The 19172-nt window shown below is 40.0% G+C and overlaps 3 protein-coding genes across 6 annotated transcripts; all 3 read right to left on the bottom strand.

Moving 5' to 3' along the window:
* Window positions 1-1165: 1165 nt before the first annotated feature.
* prkag3a (protein kinase, AMP-activated, gamma 3a non-catalytic subunit) lies at window positions 1166-4447 on the bottom strand. 4 transcript variants are annotated; one of them, XM_078244109.1, is made up of 13 exons: window positions 3918-4447; window positions 3783-3822; window positions 3500-3600; window positions 3324-3405; window positions 3188-3246; window positions 2886-2946; window positions 2739-2793; window positions 2522-2648; window positions 2257-2422; window positions 2093-2130; window positions 1789-1935; window positions 1498-1689; window positions 1166-1421 (listed from the first exon to the last, which is right to left on the bottom strand). In XM_078244109.1, exons 1-12 carry the CDS (start codon window positions 3933-3935, stop codon window positions 1573-1575), a joined length of 1011 nt encoding a protein of 336 aa, XP_078100235.1. In that variant the 5' UTR covers window positions 3936-4447; the 3' UTR covers window positions 1166-1421; window positions 1498-1572. The 4 variants fall into 4 exon arrangements, with proteins under 4 accessions (XP_078100235.1, XP_078100236.1, XP_078100237.1 ...); XM_078244110.1 differs by having other exon boundaries at window positions 2901-2946; XM_078244111.1 differs by having other exon boundaries at window positions 3324-3380; window positions 3500-3822.
* Window positions 4448-4545: 98 nt separating this feature from the next.
* On the bottom strand, window positions 4546-8692 carry cnppd1 (cyclin Pas1/PHO80 domain containing 1). The gene is made up of 8 exons (XM_078244108.1): window positions 8507-8692; window positions 7905-8007; window positions 7548-7629; window positions 7330-7450; window positions 7039-7167; window positions 6885-6946; window positions 6661-6778; window positions 4546-6515 (listed from the first exon to the last, which is right to left on the bottom strand). Exons 1-8 carry the CDS (start codon window positions 8567-8569, stop codon window positions 5883-5885), a joined length of 1311 nt encoding a protein of 436 aa, XP_078100234.1. The 5' UTR covers window positions 8570-8692; the 3' UTR covers window positions 4546-5882.
* Window positions 8693-9090: 398 nt separating this feature from the next.
* On the bottom strand, window positions 9091-18727 carry abcb6a (ATP binding cassette subfamily B member 6 (LAN blood group) a). Its single transcript, XM_078244107.1, has 20 exons — window positions 18381-18727; window positions 17324-17847; window positions 16317-16457; window positions 15483-15672; window positions 14934-15026; window positions 14555-14747; window positions 14318-14439; window positions 14078-14187; window positions 13909-13974; window positions 13494-13619; window positions 12958-13034; window positions 12771-12834; window positions 12569-12654; window positions 12383-12440; window positions 12174-12278; window positions 11698-11872; window positions 11432-11544; window positions 10707-10801; window positions 10517-10585; window positions 9091-10430 (listed from the first exon to the last, which is right to left on the bottom strand). The coding sequence occupies exons 2-20, from the start codon at window positions 17837-17839 to the stop codon at window positions 10271-10273; spliced, it is 2559 nt and encodes an 852-aa protein (XP_078100233.1). The 5' UTR covers window positions 17840-17847; window positions 18381-18727; the 3' UTR covers window positions 9091-10270.
* Window positions 18728-19172: the final 445 nt, after the last annotated feature.

The raw sequence follows: 19172 nt of genomic DNA, 5'->3' as shown, positions 1-19172 counted from the left end.
TAGCAACACAAAACACCAACGCGAAAATGATCAATAGAGATGTATTTGGTCAATAAAAAATACAAGTTTTGTATACAAGGTGTTTTCTTTTACAAATAACCTCATATCTAATATAATGATTAGTAATCATTTCAGAGATGCTATGTCCGGCACGGTAAGCTTATTTTACTTTGAAGGCAATATTAATTTCCGTCCTTATTCTTGATGGTTTCTGGCAACTTGATGTACCAATACAGAGGGGCGTACGGATCACGTGTTTCCTTGTTTACGGAGAAGGGTTAAGGTTAAAGCCCATTGTGCCCCTGTGTGGTTAGATATACTGCTGCATGCATGAAATGTTGCACAAAGGTAAAACACCTGCAAACGCAGCCAGAGGCGGTTTGGTATAGAGGATCTTTGCTTATATGAATGTTTTATTTTGAAGGATGTAACCGAAAATGATTGCTTATATGCGATATGTCTATGGATAAATCTATCTTGACATGAATGTAGTCGTAGTTACTGTACGTGGCCGCTAGATGGCGTAAAAACACATTTTCTGAACATTATAATATATTAATATTATTATAAGTTTTGCTAAAGCTGTAGCTAGCTATACCGACAACTTTACAGTTAAATGTTACACAAATAAAGTCAAGGAAATAATCAGACCAGGGCATACAAAGTTAAATGAAAGACATTCAAGGCAGTTAAATACTTTTTATTTTATGTTATGTTTTGTTGGATGTAAGATTTGAGATTAGATTAAAAAATAGAAACGTGACTCTTGATATTTTTTCTCCATTAAAAGAGTAATCCATCTCTTTTCTGGGATAGGGTTCAGGAGGCAGGGCGGGAGTGGAATCTGATGGGGATACTGGGATCAGGAGGAGAGGGAGAGGGGATAAGAATCGGAACTAATTCATTTTTTTAAAGACACAACACAAGTTGATGAGTAGAATTTAAGATAATTGTAAAATGACATGATCGATGACGCGCCGGCGATATGCACCTAAAAGTTGTTTGCAATCCGCCATTATATGATGATAGTATGATAGAATATTCACCGGTATGTGTATTTCATTTTAATTGTAATTAATGAACACCAAGCAAACTTCAGCCATACTGCACGTACTGCATTTATCCAGAAAATGTAGATTGAAAAGACCACACACACCTGCAAGTTTTGATACAAATGTTTAATACAGAAATATACAGTGTTGCATAAACACATATTGATCAATTTGATCAAATGCAGCCAATATGGACATTGTGCTTGGAGACCTATAGAGATTCAGTACATTTTCAAGGTTGGCTCACTGTCCTTTATAGTTACTTGAACACAGCACATAAATCATGGAAGACACGTTCATGTAAACAGCAGCACAGCCAGGGGATTTTTCTTCCTTTTGTGGTCTCTCATTTCAGTCACAAGTTAAATTCTGAAAGACATAAGCACAATCTTCTATCATTCTACTTAGCAACTACAATGAGTAAAAAAAGGCTTGAGAGGCCTACCTGGCTGGGTACACGGCCAGGACTCAAGCCTACACAGGTGGTAAAGGAGAGTAGGGGACCACTTGTCACCTGGTGCTAGGACAAAAGGGCATCAATACCTGCGGGGGTTAAGACCATGGCCTGCAGCAGGTCAGACAGAGAGATGATGCCCTTCACCACATCAGCCCGGTCCACCAGGACCAGCCGATGGACCTGAAAATGACAAGGAGAGAACATTCTCCTGTAGTTTGCAGATTGTCTGATTTCATGAGAAATATTTGAGACCAAACTCATTCAAAGAAAAACATCTACCTCAGCGTTGACTATACGGTCTATGATGATTTCCAAGGTTTCATCAGGGTAGCACTTGATTACTCCCTCAACAAAACATGAGCGCCTGCGAACGGCCTCCTGCATCGGCATGTCCAGATTGTTGTACGTCTTCTGGGCAGCTAGATTCTGCCATGGAGTGAACACAGATACCTCAGTGTCGGAGCAGGTGACACCAAACAATGGTATGATATGCAAGGATAAAGAATTAACTGTAGGTGTCCCTTTGAGATTAACAAATAGAGCCTTTAGTTGCACAAAAAACTGTGTAAGACATAATACTTACTATCACATCAAATCTTGAGTAGAGTGACACCACTTTGCCTGAGAAAACAAAATGTTGGACGCCATAATATCAGTGCTAAGATACTTTCTGGTAAACTGTAATGCCCATCAATACTAATAAATACAGCCATCTAATGTAAAACAATCACATTTTTAAGTGCATACCTTGTTCATCCACCACAGGTAGTGCAGACACTCGCCTTTCCACAAAAATGGAGAGGGCATCATAAAGTGATGCTGTTTGCTGAACAGTGGCGATGTTCCTGAACGTCCCAATCCCAAGCTCCTGGATCTGCCTTCCAATGAATGCAGGCTTGGGAACTCTTTTCTGCTGAAAACAAATCCAAAACAGCATTGTGAAGGAACATTGATGCATGCAAACAAAAAGCAGGTTGTAAGTGATCCACATGCTAAACATCTGCTTGCTCACAAATATATGGAGAAACTTGAGGATTCTTTTGTGGGTGAGAATGTGCAGGACATTTCCAGACTGTGGATCGATGACTGGCAGCCTGTGGATCTTATATTTGAGTAAGGAATAGATGGCGTCAAAGAGGCTAAAAGGGAAAGAGTAGAGGAGAGCATTTACTGCCAGTGGACTAGAAATCAGTTGAAATAGTTTAAAGATTAGTGTTGTGTGCACTCACCTGGCCTCTGGGGAAATACTAATGAGGAAGTGATTGGAACACTGTAAGTAGACATCTAGACAGGAGGAGAGAGAAAGAGAGCTCTCATAGAAATTCATAGAAATGTGCACACAGGGGTAATATCTGTGATCAGTGTTGGTTATTTACTTTGAAATGAATCACCTCGCCATGTCTCAATCTTGTGGTTCTCCAGCTCATACATTTGAACCTTCAAAGGGAAAACCCAAATGTCAAGTTATGAGTCAGATTACCATTCAAGTAGGTCAAATCAAATATTGCAACCCTTCAAAACATTCTGTCAAGTGTTTCACACTTTGTTTTATGCCATCTCTGGTTATATTAGAAAAAGAAGGGGATGTTAAATAATAATGTCTGATCTATTTATACTATCCTAAAAATAAAGCTGATCAGGGTTTACATTTTGGGTACTGTAGGGTCTTCATACTCACCAAAGGGGACTTGTAATAGCAATGGAGGATGTTGATGAAATCCGTAATAGTCAGCATACCTGTGACATGTTTCCATTATCAGAATTAACAGTGACTAATACTTCACTATGGCTATTCCATTAATCTCTCGTCTTACCCACAAATCTCTGCAGCTTGCTGTCCCATAAAGGCGCAGCCCTCAAGCCATTTGCCACTAGTGCAAAAAAGGCCTTTTTCACCTTTTGGAAGTCATAACATTTACACAGTCAGAGTAGAGATTTACTAGCAACAAATACCAATGGTGATTCAAGCGCCTGTGCACAAGTTTCTTACTTGTAGTGTGGTATCAAATATGACCAGTTTACAGCTGGTTGGAATGGCATCATAGCAGCAGTGACTTTTCATGAAATTCATGTAGACTGTGGCGTCAGCCTCTGTGTGGAATCACACGTTATACCACATATAACAGCTGATCACACTACCTGACAGACATACACACACACCTTTTAACAAGCATGAACAGCACAGATCCTGGCACTGAATGTGTACATACAACCCTGCTTATATGCACATTTACAAAGACAGATCATATGTATGCAAATGATTGTAATCGTACCCTGTTTCTTTATTTCCTGCCTCTTTTCTGGGAGTAACACCTACAACAGAACAAGCACACATGACATTGTCAGAATAGTTTAAACTCCACAAACACTTTTCTTCTAGTTGTATTCAACCCAAAGTAGCATTTCACCTGTGAGGGAGGCTCCATAATTCTGTTGGTGTGTCCATGAAAAAGTTGATTTCAAAGCAGCAAACTCAAACTGCTGGGGACTCCGCTTAGTTTGCTGCCCTTTCCTATGAAGCAGTTGGGTCTATATTAGGAGCTCTCAAGCGGTATGCAGGCCAGGGGTAAAAGAAGCTGGCTCAAGCTCAGGGGGCGGGACACTGAATAATCTGCCAAAACCAGACATCCGCTCCCCTGTCCCTTTAAAATGCACTCGTCATCGCCTTGCCTTCATGCTGGTTTAAAGGAATGCATTGGCTTCCCTTAAAACATGTACTGCCATCGCAGATCTCATTTGCCTCTATTTATTGACTGTAAAGCGGTGTAGCACACACAAGGTGGAACTTCTGGCATACAATTATTCATTGAAGAGGTTTTACAAATCCATCTTACATTATTTATCAAGGCCTGTTGTCAGGCATAAAAATGGCATTACATTGTTGTTTATATGGGCTGCATACAGTATCAGGTCTTTCAGAGAGCCTTAACATACAAAACATATTGTTGGCTGTCAACTTGTGACAGTAGTGTGCTTCAAACGATGATTTCCCCAGGCTTTACACTGTTGTTGATAAAAGACGATAATTAACAAATGTCAAAGAAATGCATCCTTTATTAGACTGTTGGTTTTTCTACAGATTTGTACAATATTTGTATTTTACACCATGTACAAAATTAAAGGACTTTGTGCTGTATCAAATTCAGATGCTCAGAACAATTAGTCAAAAGGTTCGATTACAAAATAAATGTCCTGGGGACCATGTAGACCTCTGTGTTTAAAAGATGCACTGGACAATGCTCGACAGAGTGAAATGTCCTGTTGCAGTGAAAATGGAGCCAGATGTGCAAATTCCAGACCGCATCAACAAAGAAACACGGCCGTTAGTCTGTAACATGTTCAGAATGTTCACTTCAAAAACACCAACCAGAAACCAAATACAAATTGCATGAAACTGCAGGAGCCCATCCTTTTTACAGAGAAGGGAAACTAATCTCTTAAATCTCATCCGGCTACATAATCCTGTGACAGAGAAGTGGCTTTAAGGTTATGTGTTGCCACATAGAATCTGGCAAGTATTGACAATAAAGAAAATTAGACTTTTTACTACAAATAAACAGAATAAGAGGAGTTGATGTTATTGATTTCTGTGTTGTCAATTTCCTTTCTTTGATGCTTTCTTCTGAATAAAAAAGAGAAAGTTTACAAAGGACAGGCGGCAATTAATGTGTTCCACAAACAGAAACTATTTGGTGTACAAAATGCTTGCTGCATGTGTGTGACCAATGCCTGGTGTAAAGCTCCTTATGCATAAATGAAAAATAAATTGTAACCCTAAGCAAATATGGATAAGCCAAAATTACTGCAAGTAAACAAAGTAAACTGGTTTAGTCCCTTCTTCTCACAGAGCCCTATCATTAAATAAAAAAACCACCTACTGTGAAAGTCAACTTTCAGATATGCTGTGAAAACCTCCACACACTTTCATCAACTTGCCAAGTAGCACGCAGCTTTAATATTACAGCTGTAATATAGTAACTCAAAACACACATCCCAAAAGGCCCTACATCCCGGTCTGAACTTTCAAACAACGATAAATGTGGGTAGCGAAACTGTTTGGTTGCAGCCAAGAAAAACATATCAAACTAGCTTCCATTTCCTTGTTATATTCTCCGCTTTAAAACAAGTTGCAGAGCAACGGAACACTATGGCATTTTACTTGTGGCAAACGAATTCTGCAGTGCTGAGCTATAAGTGAATTTCCGAAATCTCCTCCGTCTGTGGCTAAGTACTCTGGCCTTTGCACCTGTATTCTAGATCTGGAAAAATAAACAAAAACATGACTTAAAGCAGTTGATGAGTCATGAAATCAGTGCTGGTTTAACTTCCAGAGTCCATTACCACAGGTTGACAGGAGTGGAGTCTGCCAGTGACTAACCGGGCATGAGCAGAGCTTGGGCTTTGTCGACAGGCAACATAGACTCCGGATGGCAGGATCCCAGCTGTATAGGTGGAGTATAGCGAGAGTTTAGACCTGGTTCTGCCCATCCAAGGAGGCTGGAGGCCAGCCACGTTGCATGATGGTTATCAAGGGAGCCGTGAGCGAAGAGTGTTGAGGTGTTTCTAAGCCCGCACTGAAGAGGACGGAGGGATGCAAGACAGCCAGGACAGAAGAAGGAGACAGGAGACCAGGTTTGGGGAGCTTCCATATCAGAATCTGTTTCAGGATGTATGTGACCCATTGAGGCAAGCATGGAGCCCCAGAAACACAATACTGATGTCTGTGAGGATACCGAGGGGGGGCTTTGTCCGTGATCCTGGCCGATTTCAATTGCACCGGGCTGACGGTTCAGACTGTTGTTGGCCAGAACACAACGGGGGAGGTGCCGGGCTGGAGAACGAGCTTCTGCATTTCGGTTGGAGATCTGAAGGTCGGGACTAATCTCAGCTGGAGGTAGAAGCAGGGATTGGCCGCTCCGGGAGAGACTGAGCTGGTGCACCACAGCGCTGGTGGCAATAAGTCCAGCCACACTGGTCAGATAGACCAGGCCGAGCATACATGAAACCTGAAAATACAATGAGGTTTATCGGATGATCAAACCTTATATGTTCACGATTCTAATACCTCTAGTTTTGACTATATATTGTTGTTGCAATGTTTGTGTGGTCTTAAGTAATAACTAGAGGAGAAAAAAAAGACATTGAAAAAACCTTGGTAAAGTGCTGGTAGATGGCTGTGAGGGCTTGACTCCATGCCGATTGCTCCAGTAGCACACAGAGGTCAGTGTAGGTGAACCAGCCACGCTTCATCCCCTGCCGCTCTGCAATACTGGGGATACAGAGGCAAGAGTCAGAAATACTCCATTTACACTAGTTATGTCACTACAGTGCTGATAAAAAAAAAATTATTCAAAAAGTATTTTGAGACTACCAACCTGGTTTCCAGTTGACTTAGTATATCAAATAAGTCATTTGGCTCTGTGAAGAGGCTCCACTCCTAGAAGATACAACACAATGGTTGGAACAAAGAACTTGAACCAAAATGCCAATGTGAGAACATATTATCTGCTAATGCACAAACACACTTACAATGGCATTCAAGAAGTTCATCTCCAGGTTATTGACAGTTTTGACGTCCAACTTCCCAGCCGCTCCCCACTCATCGTTGAAAACCTCTTCTTCCTCCCCTTCATCGTACAGGTACTTGCTGGCAACCATCTAATTCAATGTGAGAGATCAATGGATTTGTCAATACAATATTATTATACTCGCAGTCTGGGAACAAAAGTATAACTCTGCAATGCTTCCTGAAATGAGCGGCAACAATGCCAGAAATAACACTGACACATATGGAATGACCTATGAACCCAACACACATACCATGGAGATCAGGAAGAGGTCAGAGGAGGAGATCTTTTGTAGGTATTCAGGGTTTCTATGTCGGAGCCTTTCTATGTAAACTAGAGCCAGCATCATGGCACATGGCGAAATGCAAGCCTCCCTGAAGCAAAAAATAGATTAGTTTCAGATGTATGACTGGCAGTGCAACATTTGGTTCCTATAAAATATATAATCTATGCATAATACAAAGTACAAACCTGGAAACATGAGCAGCATACTTCTTCTGAAGCTTTCGTATTGGGCTTGGGGCAGACTTCTGGAAGATTTCAACAGCGATATCTGCAGTCACAGTAAGTAAAAACAAAAGTTAACTTGTGTGCAATCACAATCTATTTAGGTTTATCATCTAATTCTGTACGTGTAACATGCAAGTCACTATATGGGAACTTCAAAGTTGTCCCAAAAATATTTTATATAAAACTAAATCCTCTTTTGTTGACAGTGACTTATAACAAGTCAGGGGAAAAAAAACTTGCACATCCAGTTTTTATTACGAAGGGGAGGCGCTTTAGTTCTGTGTGTTCACCTAGTTTAAAGGCTAATATTTAACTCACCTGTAACAGGGCAAGAGAGGCCATCTAAAGAAACGTCTTTGTCCAGGCCATAATACAGTCGCTTTCTCACTCGTTCACTCAACTTCTGGTGTCCAGGAATAAACTGCAAAAACAACAACGTTGCGTTAGCTAGTTCGCTTAGAAAAGCACTAACGTTACGTAAAACGCTACCTGCAAAAAAAACAATATGCTCAGCACTAATTTTACTAACACGCACATTTACAAAAGCTTCCATTAACACTAACGTTTCGTGAGTTTACAGTAGCTTTTATAACTATTATATAAGGCCCGTAACGTTAGCTTGCCAACGGAGTGAGGGCAACATGACAGCTAGCTACGTTAGCTAACAAAGTACTAGCGTTAGGAGCTAGCGTTACTTAAAAGTATAATTTTTAACGACACATGATTTAGCTTGAATTGGTAACATTAGCTATCTAGCTAATCAATGTGACTTATATAGGCCGTATTTGAAATTCGAACAAGAGACCCAATGTTAACCTAACTGGCTGACATATCCGTCAACTAACGTTAGCTTAGCTAAAGCGCCAAGCGTTAGCTTCCGTACTTAGTGGACCTAGCGTCGTCGTAACTGAACGACATACCGTGAACTCCTGGAAGTCCGAAAACTGAAATGTCTTTTCGTTAAATAAAGCGTCGAAATCCATATCTACTATAGATTAAACATTAGTCCGCCGAGTTTTGAAAAGACGACTGTTTGGCCTGGCCCCCTTCTGACAAGTAACTGCTAGCGCTCAGACAGCAACACGCCCTGCCTGACCTGGGACACTTCTCTGAACGGCAGCTTGCATCAGTTTTGCATTACTGCCATCTTCTGGTGTTAGTTAACTCTTACAGTGTCCAGGACGTCATATTTTGCTCATCAGTCCTGTTCTCATTAGGAAGTATTGTCCACTCTCACCACACTCCAGTATGTTATTAACTCCTGCTCCTTTTATCCCAAATCGTTTCATTTCTTTCAACATCGCCCTTTTCTCTGATAGGCTACATATTTCCTGCAAGTAACAAGCACATGCTCTACAGTTTCTGGTACCTCACAATGATCACAATACCAGTTGGATGCTTCCCTATAATGAAGTGTGCTGCTTAGTTGTTTAGTTACTGTGTCCAACTCTCAGCTTGCTTATTCTTACTTGCTCTTTCCGTTTTGATAGAGTAAATGTCAAAATCAGCACAAACAACTTTTATTTTTAAGACAAAACAGAATATTTACAAATTGTAATAATCATTGACAATACCATTTGAGGTAGATACAAAACATCAAATGATTGCAAATTCTTATTCAGAAATTGTGTATATGATTGTATATACTGAAACATTACACTAAGTGAGAATAACATTGGGTATTATTTAGTTTTATGGTACATCTTTTTCATGGCTATAAGTTTGGACTTTTTTCTGCAGCAAAAGCAGATCTAACAGATAACTTTTAACATCCATGGACCAAGTCAAAATGTCTGCCAATGACAGGCAGACATGGATCGTACCACTTTATATGTAAATCATTTTTAAAAATCACATGATTGCCAATTTATACCTTTACTTTTTGTGTCTTCATTAATCCTTGACAATTAAATAGAAGACACAATATAACAAGCAACGCACCCCACTTTACCTTAGTGATCAAAAAGTATAAATACGCCTTCAATATAAATAACAGTAGAGCTCAGACACCGACAACCAAAAACTTGAAGAAATAAAACAAAGCTAAATAAAATCCCTGACAGTTTGTATACCAACCTATTGACATTCATATGATATTATTTAGTGGACGGCAGAGTCATTAGTAGTTGCTCAATTCAACAAGCTGCTTTGCAACATATTTGACAATAAAGCTTTTTGAATCTTGAATCTTAGTGTTTCTATTCCCTTATTTCTTGCAACTCTCCCTTTGTATCTTTAAATAATTTATGTCAAGTCAGGTCAGAGATTATTAAGACATTTAAATGTCAATGTTTAATATAAAAATAGAGACAACATTTTAAAAGCTAAGAAGAGTACTTCTAAAATGAATAACATCCTCAAAACAAATTGTAAAATGTAAACACGCAGGGTGTCCTCCGGATGAAGGCATGGGACAACATGCACTACTTTTCATTCTATAGGTTTGGAGAAAAAAGTACCGATGTCTGTTTTTATGATGCGGTAATGATTTGATCTTTTTGTCCTGTCCCTGCATACAAAACCTTCACCATAATTATTACAACCAATGCCTTGGGGTATAAAAAGTAAGATTGTGCGTGCCTCCTCAGTTTGGTTAAGGCACCTTCCCCTTTCTCCATAACCTGCCATCGCACATTCAAAAAGAAAGTTCCCTTTCAAAACAAAACAAAACAAAACAAATACATTCAGTGGCCGTGGTCGCCTGATGAAGCTGAGGGCGGCTGCAGTTTCTCTGAAGTTCGGTCTTTGGTTTCCGTGTCTGACGAGGAATCGGAGTCCTGGGCCTGCTGTTGCCTCATCCACATGTCTGAATACAAGCCTCCCTTGACTAGCAATTCCTCATGTCTTGGATGGAGAGAAAGTGAGTCACTTGGAGTTCAATGGAGAAGGGGATCTTCACAATGACATTCAGAACAATAAGTCACACTTACCGTCCTCGCTCAGCAATCCGGCCATCACTGATAACCAGAATCTGGTCTGCTCCAATTATGGTGGACAACCTTTTATATATATAGATTAAAAGAGAAACACACATACCATTAGATAAAACCACTGAAACAAAGGAAATAGAAAAAACTAAAACCTTTCAGAAAACAACCGGACAGTACATGCATCTCTTACCTGTGAGCTACAACGACTGTTGTACGGTTGACACAGACTTTAGCCAATGAGGCCTGGATGTTGCGTTCTGTCTGTGTGTCTAGAGCAGATGTGGCCTGCAGAGAGACATTATTTGTTACAACTGGAAATAACAGCAATCATTTTAGCCATTTAAAGTGGAAGGATAGTGAAACAACTTGGGCAAATACGGCAACATTGTGGCAATTATTTTAAGGCTTCAACGTTAAGATTCAATGTTGATTAGTGCTACACAAAATATAGTTTTTTTTTTTAAATCGCCATTGTGATATCAACTGGCGCAATCAACACATCACAAAGGCTGCAGCATATCGCTAAAAAGACACTCAAGAGATTTTTTGTTATTAGAAAGAAAATATCAGTAGAAAACTGCACTTTAAAATGTAACTGACACTTTTTTAGTGGTGCCTTTCATATTCTATTCAATGTTCAATTTGTTCAATAAAAATGTTGGAAATGATTTCCTTTTATTTGAATTAAATTCAACCCGCAATTTGTTGTATTTTAGCAGATTACTGAAAGCAGCAGAAAGGCAGAACTGAGTCCACTTAAATATCTGTTTATTTATTGAAAGTAATGTTATCGAGATATTCAACAATGTTAGCGCATATTTTCCTCATATCGTGCAGCCCTAATGTAGATGCAACGGTTTCTGTGTTTGGTCTGCTTGTCCACTCAGACATCACTGCCCCTTCCTGGAATCTCACCTCATCCAGCAGGATGATCTGTGGTGCTTTGAGGATCGTTCTGGCGATAGCCACCCTTTGCTTCTCTCCTCCACTCAGCTTCAGACCTCTTTCACCCACCTGCGTATCATAACCTGCCAGAGAAAGACACCGGTTGGTGGTAGAAATAGTTTGTGCAAATGTAGCACAACAAACTAGTAGAGGGATTATATCCCTCCCATTACCTTCAACATCCACGACAGTTTGATACATCAGTTAAAGCACAGCAGGGTTAATCCAAAGGTTACCTTCGGGGAAGGTCATGATTTTATCGTGTATATCAGCAGCCAAAGCAGCCTCCTCCACCTCCTGGTCACTAGCAGAGATGCGGCCGTAGCGGATGTTATCCCGGATGGTGTTGTTGAAAAGCACGGTATCCTGGGGAACCACGCCGATATGAGCTCGCAGAGATGTCTGCTTCACCTGAGGAAAGACAATGAAGACATAGTCATTACCAGCCCAGAGTGTGCCTGTGAACGCACACAGTATCATACAGCTATATTAAAGACAATGTAACTTGTGCTTTCATTTCTCTTGGTAATCTCAAGAGCAACGTAAGAAGGGGCTAATTTATGCTTACATTAGTTGGACTTCCTTTGCACTGTACATATTGTGTCCATCTCCACTATATACAAACTGTGCCTTTGCTTTGATTTTTTCACTGTATGCTCAATTGTACTTGGAATTATGTTTCCATGTACTAGATATGGTGCCAAACATTTACCTTTGATATATCCTGCCCATCGATGCTAATGCAGCCTCCCTGAACGTCATAGAAACGGAAGAGGAGTCGTATGATGGTGCTCTTCCCAGAGCCTGATGGTCCCACCTGGAGAGATTAAGAGCAAATTACAGTTGCACAGTCCAAACAGAACGCAGACACTTTCACTGTACGAGTAAGTAAATCCATTTTAAATTGAAGTTGTTCCTTACCAGGGCAACGGTCTGTCCTGGAAGTGCAGTGAAGGAAACATCCCTGAGAATCTCCTTCCTGTAAAACAGTAAAGAAATCCAAGAATTGAGTCTCGTATGATCAAACTAAGTCACGGCTTACATCTAGTCTAACAACTTTACACAACTGTAGTTCTAACCAGGCTATCAAATCAAATGTGAACCAACCCATTGGTGTAGCTGAAGTAAACATTCTCAAACTCCACTTTTCCCTGTGTGAATAGAAGACTTCCTGCATTTACTTCATCTTTCACCTGCACGAGAGAACAAACACAGAAGATATAATGAAGTGGATCACAATACAGCGCCTAAAGTGAAAACCACAGACTGGTGAAAACACAGGACAATCATCGGCCAGTTCAAAAAGTACCTCTTCGACTTCTTCGAAAAGTTCAAACATGCTTTCCATGTCAATGAAAGACTTCTGGATCATTCTGCAGTAAAGAACAAATAGGGCCAACAGTTTACAACAATAACAAGAATGAACCAAAAGTAAGAAACTTTACTGTACTATAGTCGACCACAATGCATTTTAAGTTGTTTCTTCCTCTTCTTACCTGTAGTAGGTTCCAAACCAGTTGAGGGGAGTGTATAGTTGGATGATGTAGGTACCAAAGAGAACAAAATCTCCAATCTAGGATAAAAGGATTTGTTTTCACAGTCAAACCTAATGGCACAATTGTTTTGTTTTTTTGATTTTTTTGGGGCATTTCCGCCCTTAATGGATAGGACAGCTAGACATGAAAGGGGAAGACAGAGGGGGAAGACATGCAGGAAGTTGTCACAGGTTGGTCTTGAACCCTGGACCTTCTGCGTCGAGGCATACACCTCTATAGATGTGCGCCTGCTCTACCAACTGAGCTAACCCGGCCACCTCATGGCAACACTTCAAACTAAAATTGTTATTCTTCAGTTTGATCAGTAAAACATACAATACATTTTATCAAGACATCATCTTAGGAGTGTTCAGGTTACAAGCGGTAGTTCTAGTAGAGACCGGAGAATATAGAAAAAAAATAAAATAAAAATTAATAATAATAAATAAATAAAATAATAATAAATAAAAAAAAAGCCATGTCAAAGTGCTCAGTACCTGAAACTTTCCTTCAGTTACAAAGTAGGCACAGAGCAGGGAGCCTGCCAGCAGGCCTGATCCGATGATGAGGTTCTGTGTTTGGTTGAGGAAGGCCAGGGATGCCTGGGTCTTCCACTCTGACACCTAAAAACAGGAGGAGAAAAGAACCATCAGACTGTAGAATATATATATATATATGTGTGTGTGTGTGTGTGTGTGTGTGTGTGTCAAATGATCTTATTGTCTTTGTTTTGAAACTAAACCTGCCATAAATAATTATATTTCCTGGGGGTTTGGCCATTTGCTGTTGGGGAAGGTGCTGATTGGCTTCCACACAGCATCTTGTGCAGCTTGACACTAAAAGCAATCTCAAAAGCAGTGATGATTATACATAGACAGAATTAATGTCCAAATGGGAACTTCTCTAACTTACCTGATATTTTAAGATGGCATCCTCGAAACGGCTGACCTCATAGCTCTCTGCATTGTAGTATTTCACCTATTAAACAGACAAAATAAAAAAGGTGGGACAAAGTTTGGCATCTTAATTATTGAAACTTTTTTATAAACCAAAATGCAGATGGATGAAATGTTTGATGTACCGTCTCAAAGTTTAACAAGGAGTCCACAGCCCTGGACTTGGCATTGTTGTCCTGCTGATTCATGTCTCGCCTGTACTTAGTTCTCCATTCAGTGATAATGATGGTCAGAGCTGGTGGAAATATTGACAGGCAATAATATCTGGGGATATGTTCAACTAAACTAAGTTGTTTATTATTATTATTATTATTATTAAATGAATTAGAATTTTGGATAGCTATGGTTGAACATGCACTACTTACTGAGGTAGAGGGCCATGCAGATGAAGACGATTAGGCCGAACCAGGCATTGAAATAAGTGATGAAGTAGATAATAGAAATGACAATATCAACAATGGTTGGGATGATGCTGAACACTATGTAGCTGTGGCGGGGGAAAAAAGGGACAGTTGAGTCAGTTTTCTCTTCAAATAGGAGAATACAATTTCAGGAAAAATATGGGTCCAGAGGAAAACCCAGTCCATCCAGTGCCATTTTACCTGAGCAGGCTGTTAATGGAGGAGGTGCCACGGTCGATGCTTCTCAGCACATCGCCCGTTTTGCGGCCCAGGTGCCAGCGCAGGGACAGGGAGTGCAAGTGGCTGAACAGACGCACTTGAACCACACGATTGGTGAACTGCTGAACCCTGATCCACAGGAAGGAGCGCAGGTTACTGATAAAACCTGAGGCACCTGGGAAGAGGAAAAGACAATGGTGAAAGTGACAGACAAGCCTTATCACAACCTTCATGTTGAAATGGGATTAGAAACAGAAAATCAACGTGCCGTATCACTTGTACAGTAAGTGTCTGTCTTTCTGTGGCACTACAAAGTCTACTCTCTACATTATGCGTCCAGAACAGAATGTGTTGGTCCTACCTGCCCCGCCGCCCTGCATTAACTTCAGCAGGACATAAATACACACTGTAGTAGCCAGAGTATTCCAGCTGCTGCCATCAGTCAGTTCATTCACTGAGAAAGGGACAAATACATCAAGGTAAATGAAAAAAAACTCAAGACGGTCAGCTATTTGGCTTGAAGATAAGGTAGATAATAGTAAGATTGGGAAGGTGTTCTCTGATGATAGGGTGTTTTATATTTCTCTCTCTGGTCCTCGGGAGGCACTAAGCTATCAGGAGAAAGATGTCTCAATTTTATCACATTACACATCCTGAGGAACAGTGTGTTAAACTCAATGAGTCTGTCTGCATGCCACTTGGTGTATATTTAACATTATTTTTGGCATGTGGCACTTGAGGCTTTCAAATTGTGGCTCAGACTTAATAAATAAAAAAAACACTATTAGCTTGTGGCTCTAGCTTGTTGCAGCAATGTAGTTACAGAAACGGACCATTTCACTTGAGAAGCAGCTCTGAAATAAATCAACATTTGAGTCTACAAAGTTTGGTAACAAGATATGTCCCTCACCAATATTCTTGTAGTAAATAGGTACAAAGACGTTAATAACTCTCTCGACTCCCAGCAGGATCAAACAGAAGAGGACCAGTAGCTGGAGGAAGATGTTGCCCCGGGGCCACATGTAGGGAAGAAGCATGCGCACTTTTTTCCTGAAACCCTGCCAGGTAGACTGGTTGTCCTCTGTTCTGCCCAAAAGGCTCTGAGATAGAGACATACAAATCAATTAACACAGCATTGTGTATAAAAGTGGAAAGAGGCCATGTCTGAGATGTGAAATTTTAAACATCAGTGCCAGATGAGAGTTTTAATGTTGCGTTACCTGTAGTAGAGCTGTAACAATTACAAATGTGACTGTACAATTAAGTGTCTCAGAAAGAATTGCGATTAACAATATAATTGTCTCTTTCAGTCAAATTTAAAAATATTAATTTATGTATTACTTTTTTAAACAATACGTTTTGAAGCAATTCCAGGATACATCTTTTGTTTATATATCAGTTATGTAACCCAGATAATGTAATAACACAAACACACAGCCTATGAAGTAGGTCAAGCCTCTTTATTATCCAAAACATTTTTTTCTGTATCCCCCTCGTCATTTTTGTATGGTGTCAAGTGCCAACAACTAACAATTGAAATAATTATAAAAACATATAGTCCGACCAATAATCCCTTATATAATTACAATTTGGCATATCTAAACAAAATCAACATTTACCAGTCATACGCCTTAAGACCTTAGCTAATGTTAGCAATTAATTGCGGTTAAAGAAGGAAACCGCAATTATGTAAAAAAAATTTGCAATTAGACAATTATGCAATCATTTTTACAGGCCTAGTTACCTGTCCGCTGTTCTCAACGTCCCGCTCATCTTCGTTGATCAGTAGCATGTAGGGTTTCCGGGGCAACCCTGGAGCTTTGAGACCAATGAAGAAGAGCAGCCCAGTGCCAATGTAGCGCATCAGCCACAGGGCAAACTGCACCTGAGGGGTTCATAGGCAATTCAAACTGATCAATATGGATACCACATAACAGGTGTTCATCATACAAGTTATAAATGTGGGGTCTTTACAATGAAAAAGAGGTATCAAATTGAGTAAAACACAGGATTAACATTTTAACAAAACATCATTTCAAATTAAGGACAGATAAAATAATACAAAGAACACAAATGTCAAGTCATGCTTACAATTCTGTGGTCTGACTCAGTGTGGGAGGGGCAAGATTTTGTCTTAAAATTTGGGATCTGAAAGTTAGACTGGGCAATGACTCAGCAAAAAAAGGCTCTAGTCTTGCACCTACTAACATTGGTGTTATGCATGTTTTGCATGCCATGGCTGGGTAGGACCTTGTTATACTCGAAACTAAACATGAAAACAGGCTGCACTGCTTTAAGCCAAGTTGTAAGTGTGTCTCAAAAGAATAACAACTAACTAACCTTTCATTAATTAGACTGTTAAAGCACACATTGTCAACATTAGAAAACAGTCATAGAATGATAGTGAAAAGAGGTTTATCCTTATGCAGAATATGTGCATAAGCTATAACGGCATTTTTTTAAATAAAAAAATTAAGATTAGAAAAATGAACTTAATCTTGAATAGATAGGAATGGAAGGAGATAAACTGCACAGACATGCTGCATGCTGGTACAGAGGATAACAATGAAGCAATGCATATGAGCTCAATGCAGTATGCAGTGTACAATATTTTGATCAAATCCAGTCTCGAAAAAAATAATAAAAATAAAAAGAGGCTTGTGCTACAAAAGACCAAGCCCTCTTAAGAGTTGACTTTTCAAAATGATGGTGAAAAAAAGGTATCTTATGTGACATTTGATCTTTCTTCACCTGTTGTTGATTGTTCTCCAGGCCCCACCACCAGTGAGGACTGTACCAGGAGATGAAGGCCAAGTTCTCAGCTGAGAAAGCCACAGCCCAGAACAGCAGCAGGGCTACACTGTGGCCCCTTGTCCGGTCCATCAGCAGAGACCTGCGTCTTTCCACCCTGAGCACGGCTATAGCCCAAGCCCAGCCCAGCGCAGAGAAGCAGCCATATAACAACACGTAGCCTGGGAGCTCTCCTCCGTTGGCTGCCAGCCACACCATCCCACCCAGAAACTGGATCAGGAGAAGGACAGAGATAGCTAGCTGGAAACCATAGAGGCAGGAGCGTGGAATGAACTTGGGTTCCATTGCAGTGCCATATTTCTGGTAGAATATGCAGTGGATGGTGCCAAGGAAGAAGGAGATGGTTAGCAGGATGGTGGGGACCAGTGTGAAGTAGAAGCATGGGGAGATGCCTTCATCCACCCAGGTGTGGGAGATGGAGGAATTGGCTTCGCAGTAGCCCTGAATAAACACCATGGTTGCAGCTGGGGAGAGACAGAAATGACTTAATTGGAGATACAGCACAACCATAGATTAAGTGCAAGATTAAAGGTAACAGATTAAATGTCCAGAAGACTGTACACCTTAATGTAAAATTACAACAAAAGGAAATGTATATATATATATTGTTGGGTAGTTTAACAATCATAAATATCCTCCAAACAATGAAGTGCAGACTCTCTACATACTTGGCTGGCTGCTTAGATTTGCTATTGCTATTTTAGGCTGTTAACTTCAGTGACACCATACATTGCTGACTCATTGTTCACTATTGCACATGCTTTAACTGCTGGTTATAAATTTCCACACCACCACACAGTTGCCACACATTACCAAAATGTACCAAATGTGGTGGGTAGGGCATTTTACAGGAACACTTCATATGAAGTGTAACATTATACCCGCTCCAACATCATTCACATTGAGAAGGTGAAGTGACAATAGGCAAAAGGAATTTAACACTACTAGCATGTATTTCAGAGGCTCTACACATAAAGTTAGCCAATTGTAACATTACCTTATTTGCCAGATGGTTGCTGTCAACTTCGCAGTCACTTCAACGATGGAGACCCACTCACTTGTCAATAACAGAGGTTAACGTTACTCCAGGGAAGATAGCAAATCCACTAACAACAACTATTAGCTGTAAGCTAGCTCAGTCAGCTATACACAGCTTTAACGTTAACACAAACGACAGTTCATAACGTGGCGGACTGGTGAGAGTCAGTGTGAGCCAGGCGTCTGTCATCGCTAACATCAATTTTGTATATTCATGCTGTTAACGGCTGTTGCCCTTGTGTGAATGTTAAACAACTCCTATCCGTGACTCGGCAATCGACGCAACAGTGTTTGACTGGAGGGGCCGACACTCAGCGCCCCCAAGAGGACGAATGAAAACTCACACAGACCGGAAAGGGGACAACATGTGGGAGCAGCATGGACGCAGCCTAATTAAATAGGTATATTATACAACTATTTATTATTTTTTTGGAAAATTCCATATCCATAAGCAAAAATGGTCAGGAACCAAGCCAACTTTCCTGCACTTTATTAATGAATTTTAGCAATATAGCACCCTTTTATTTAATATATATATATATATAAAAAAAGCCATTAAGACCTTCATGATATTAAATGAATAATATGAAATAATATGACACATGCTCTGGCATTATGAAATGTAAAAGTATATATTTTTTTTATGGTATTGTCTTCTCTTTTGTTCCTGTGTTGTAATATCTGTTCTATGTATTTGTGTGTACCTTTGTATATAAACTTTTGTACAATAAAGAATTGAAAAAAAAGACTA

This window comes from Sander vitreus, chromosome 24, assembly GCF_031162955.1.
Source record: "Sander vitreus isolate 19-12246 chromosome 24, sanVit1, whole genome shotgun sequence".
NCBI classification, from domain to species: domain Eukaryota; kingdom Metazoa; phylum Chordata; class Actinopteri; order Perciformes; family Percidae; genus Sander; species Sander vitreus.
The sequence above is the reverse complement of the archived record's forward strand: the minus strand, read 5'-3'. Positions and strand labels throughout refer to the sequence as shown.

Coding starts and splice junctions, on each gene's coding strand:
- prkag3a (XM_078244109.1), bottom strand. Junction 3,406..3,499: donor TATTTGATACCACACTACAA/GTAAGAAACTTG, acceptor GACTTCCAAAAG/GTGAAAAAGGCCTTTTTTGC. Junction 2,131..2,256: donor ACCTGTGGTGGATGAACAAG/GTATGCACTTAA, acceptor TTGTTTTCTCAG/GCAAAGTGGTGTCACTCTAC.
- cnppd1 (XM_078244108.1), bottom strand. CDS start 8,569: ATGGATTTCGACGCTTTATTTAACGAAAAGACATTTCAGTTTTCGGAC. Junction 7,451..7,547: donor TATGCTGCTCATGTTTCCAG/GTTTGTACTTTG, acceptor TTTTTGCTTCAG/GGAGGCTTGCATTTCGCCAT. Junction 7,168..7,329: donor ACCTCTTCCTGATCTCCATG/GTATGTGTGTTG, acceptor ACATTGAATTAG/ATGGTTGCCAGCAAGTACCT.
- abcb6a (XM_078244107.1), bottom strand. CDS start 17,839: ATGGTGTTTATTCAGGGCTACTGCGAAGCCAATTCCTCCATCTCCCAC. Junction 15,673..16,316: donor ACGTTGAGAACAGCGGACAG/GTAACTAGGCCT, acceptor TCTCTATCTCAG/AGCCTTTTGGGCAGAACAGA. Junction 12,441..12,568: donor TACTTCAGCTACACCAATGG/GTTGGTTCACAT, acceptor ACTGTTTTACAG/GAAGGAGATTCTCAGGGATG.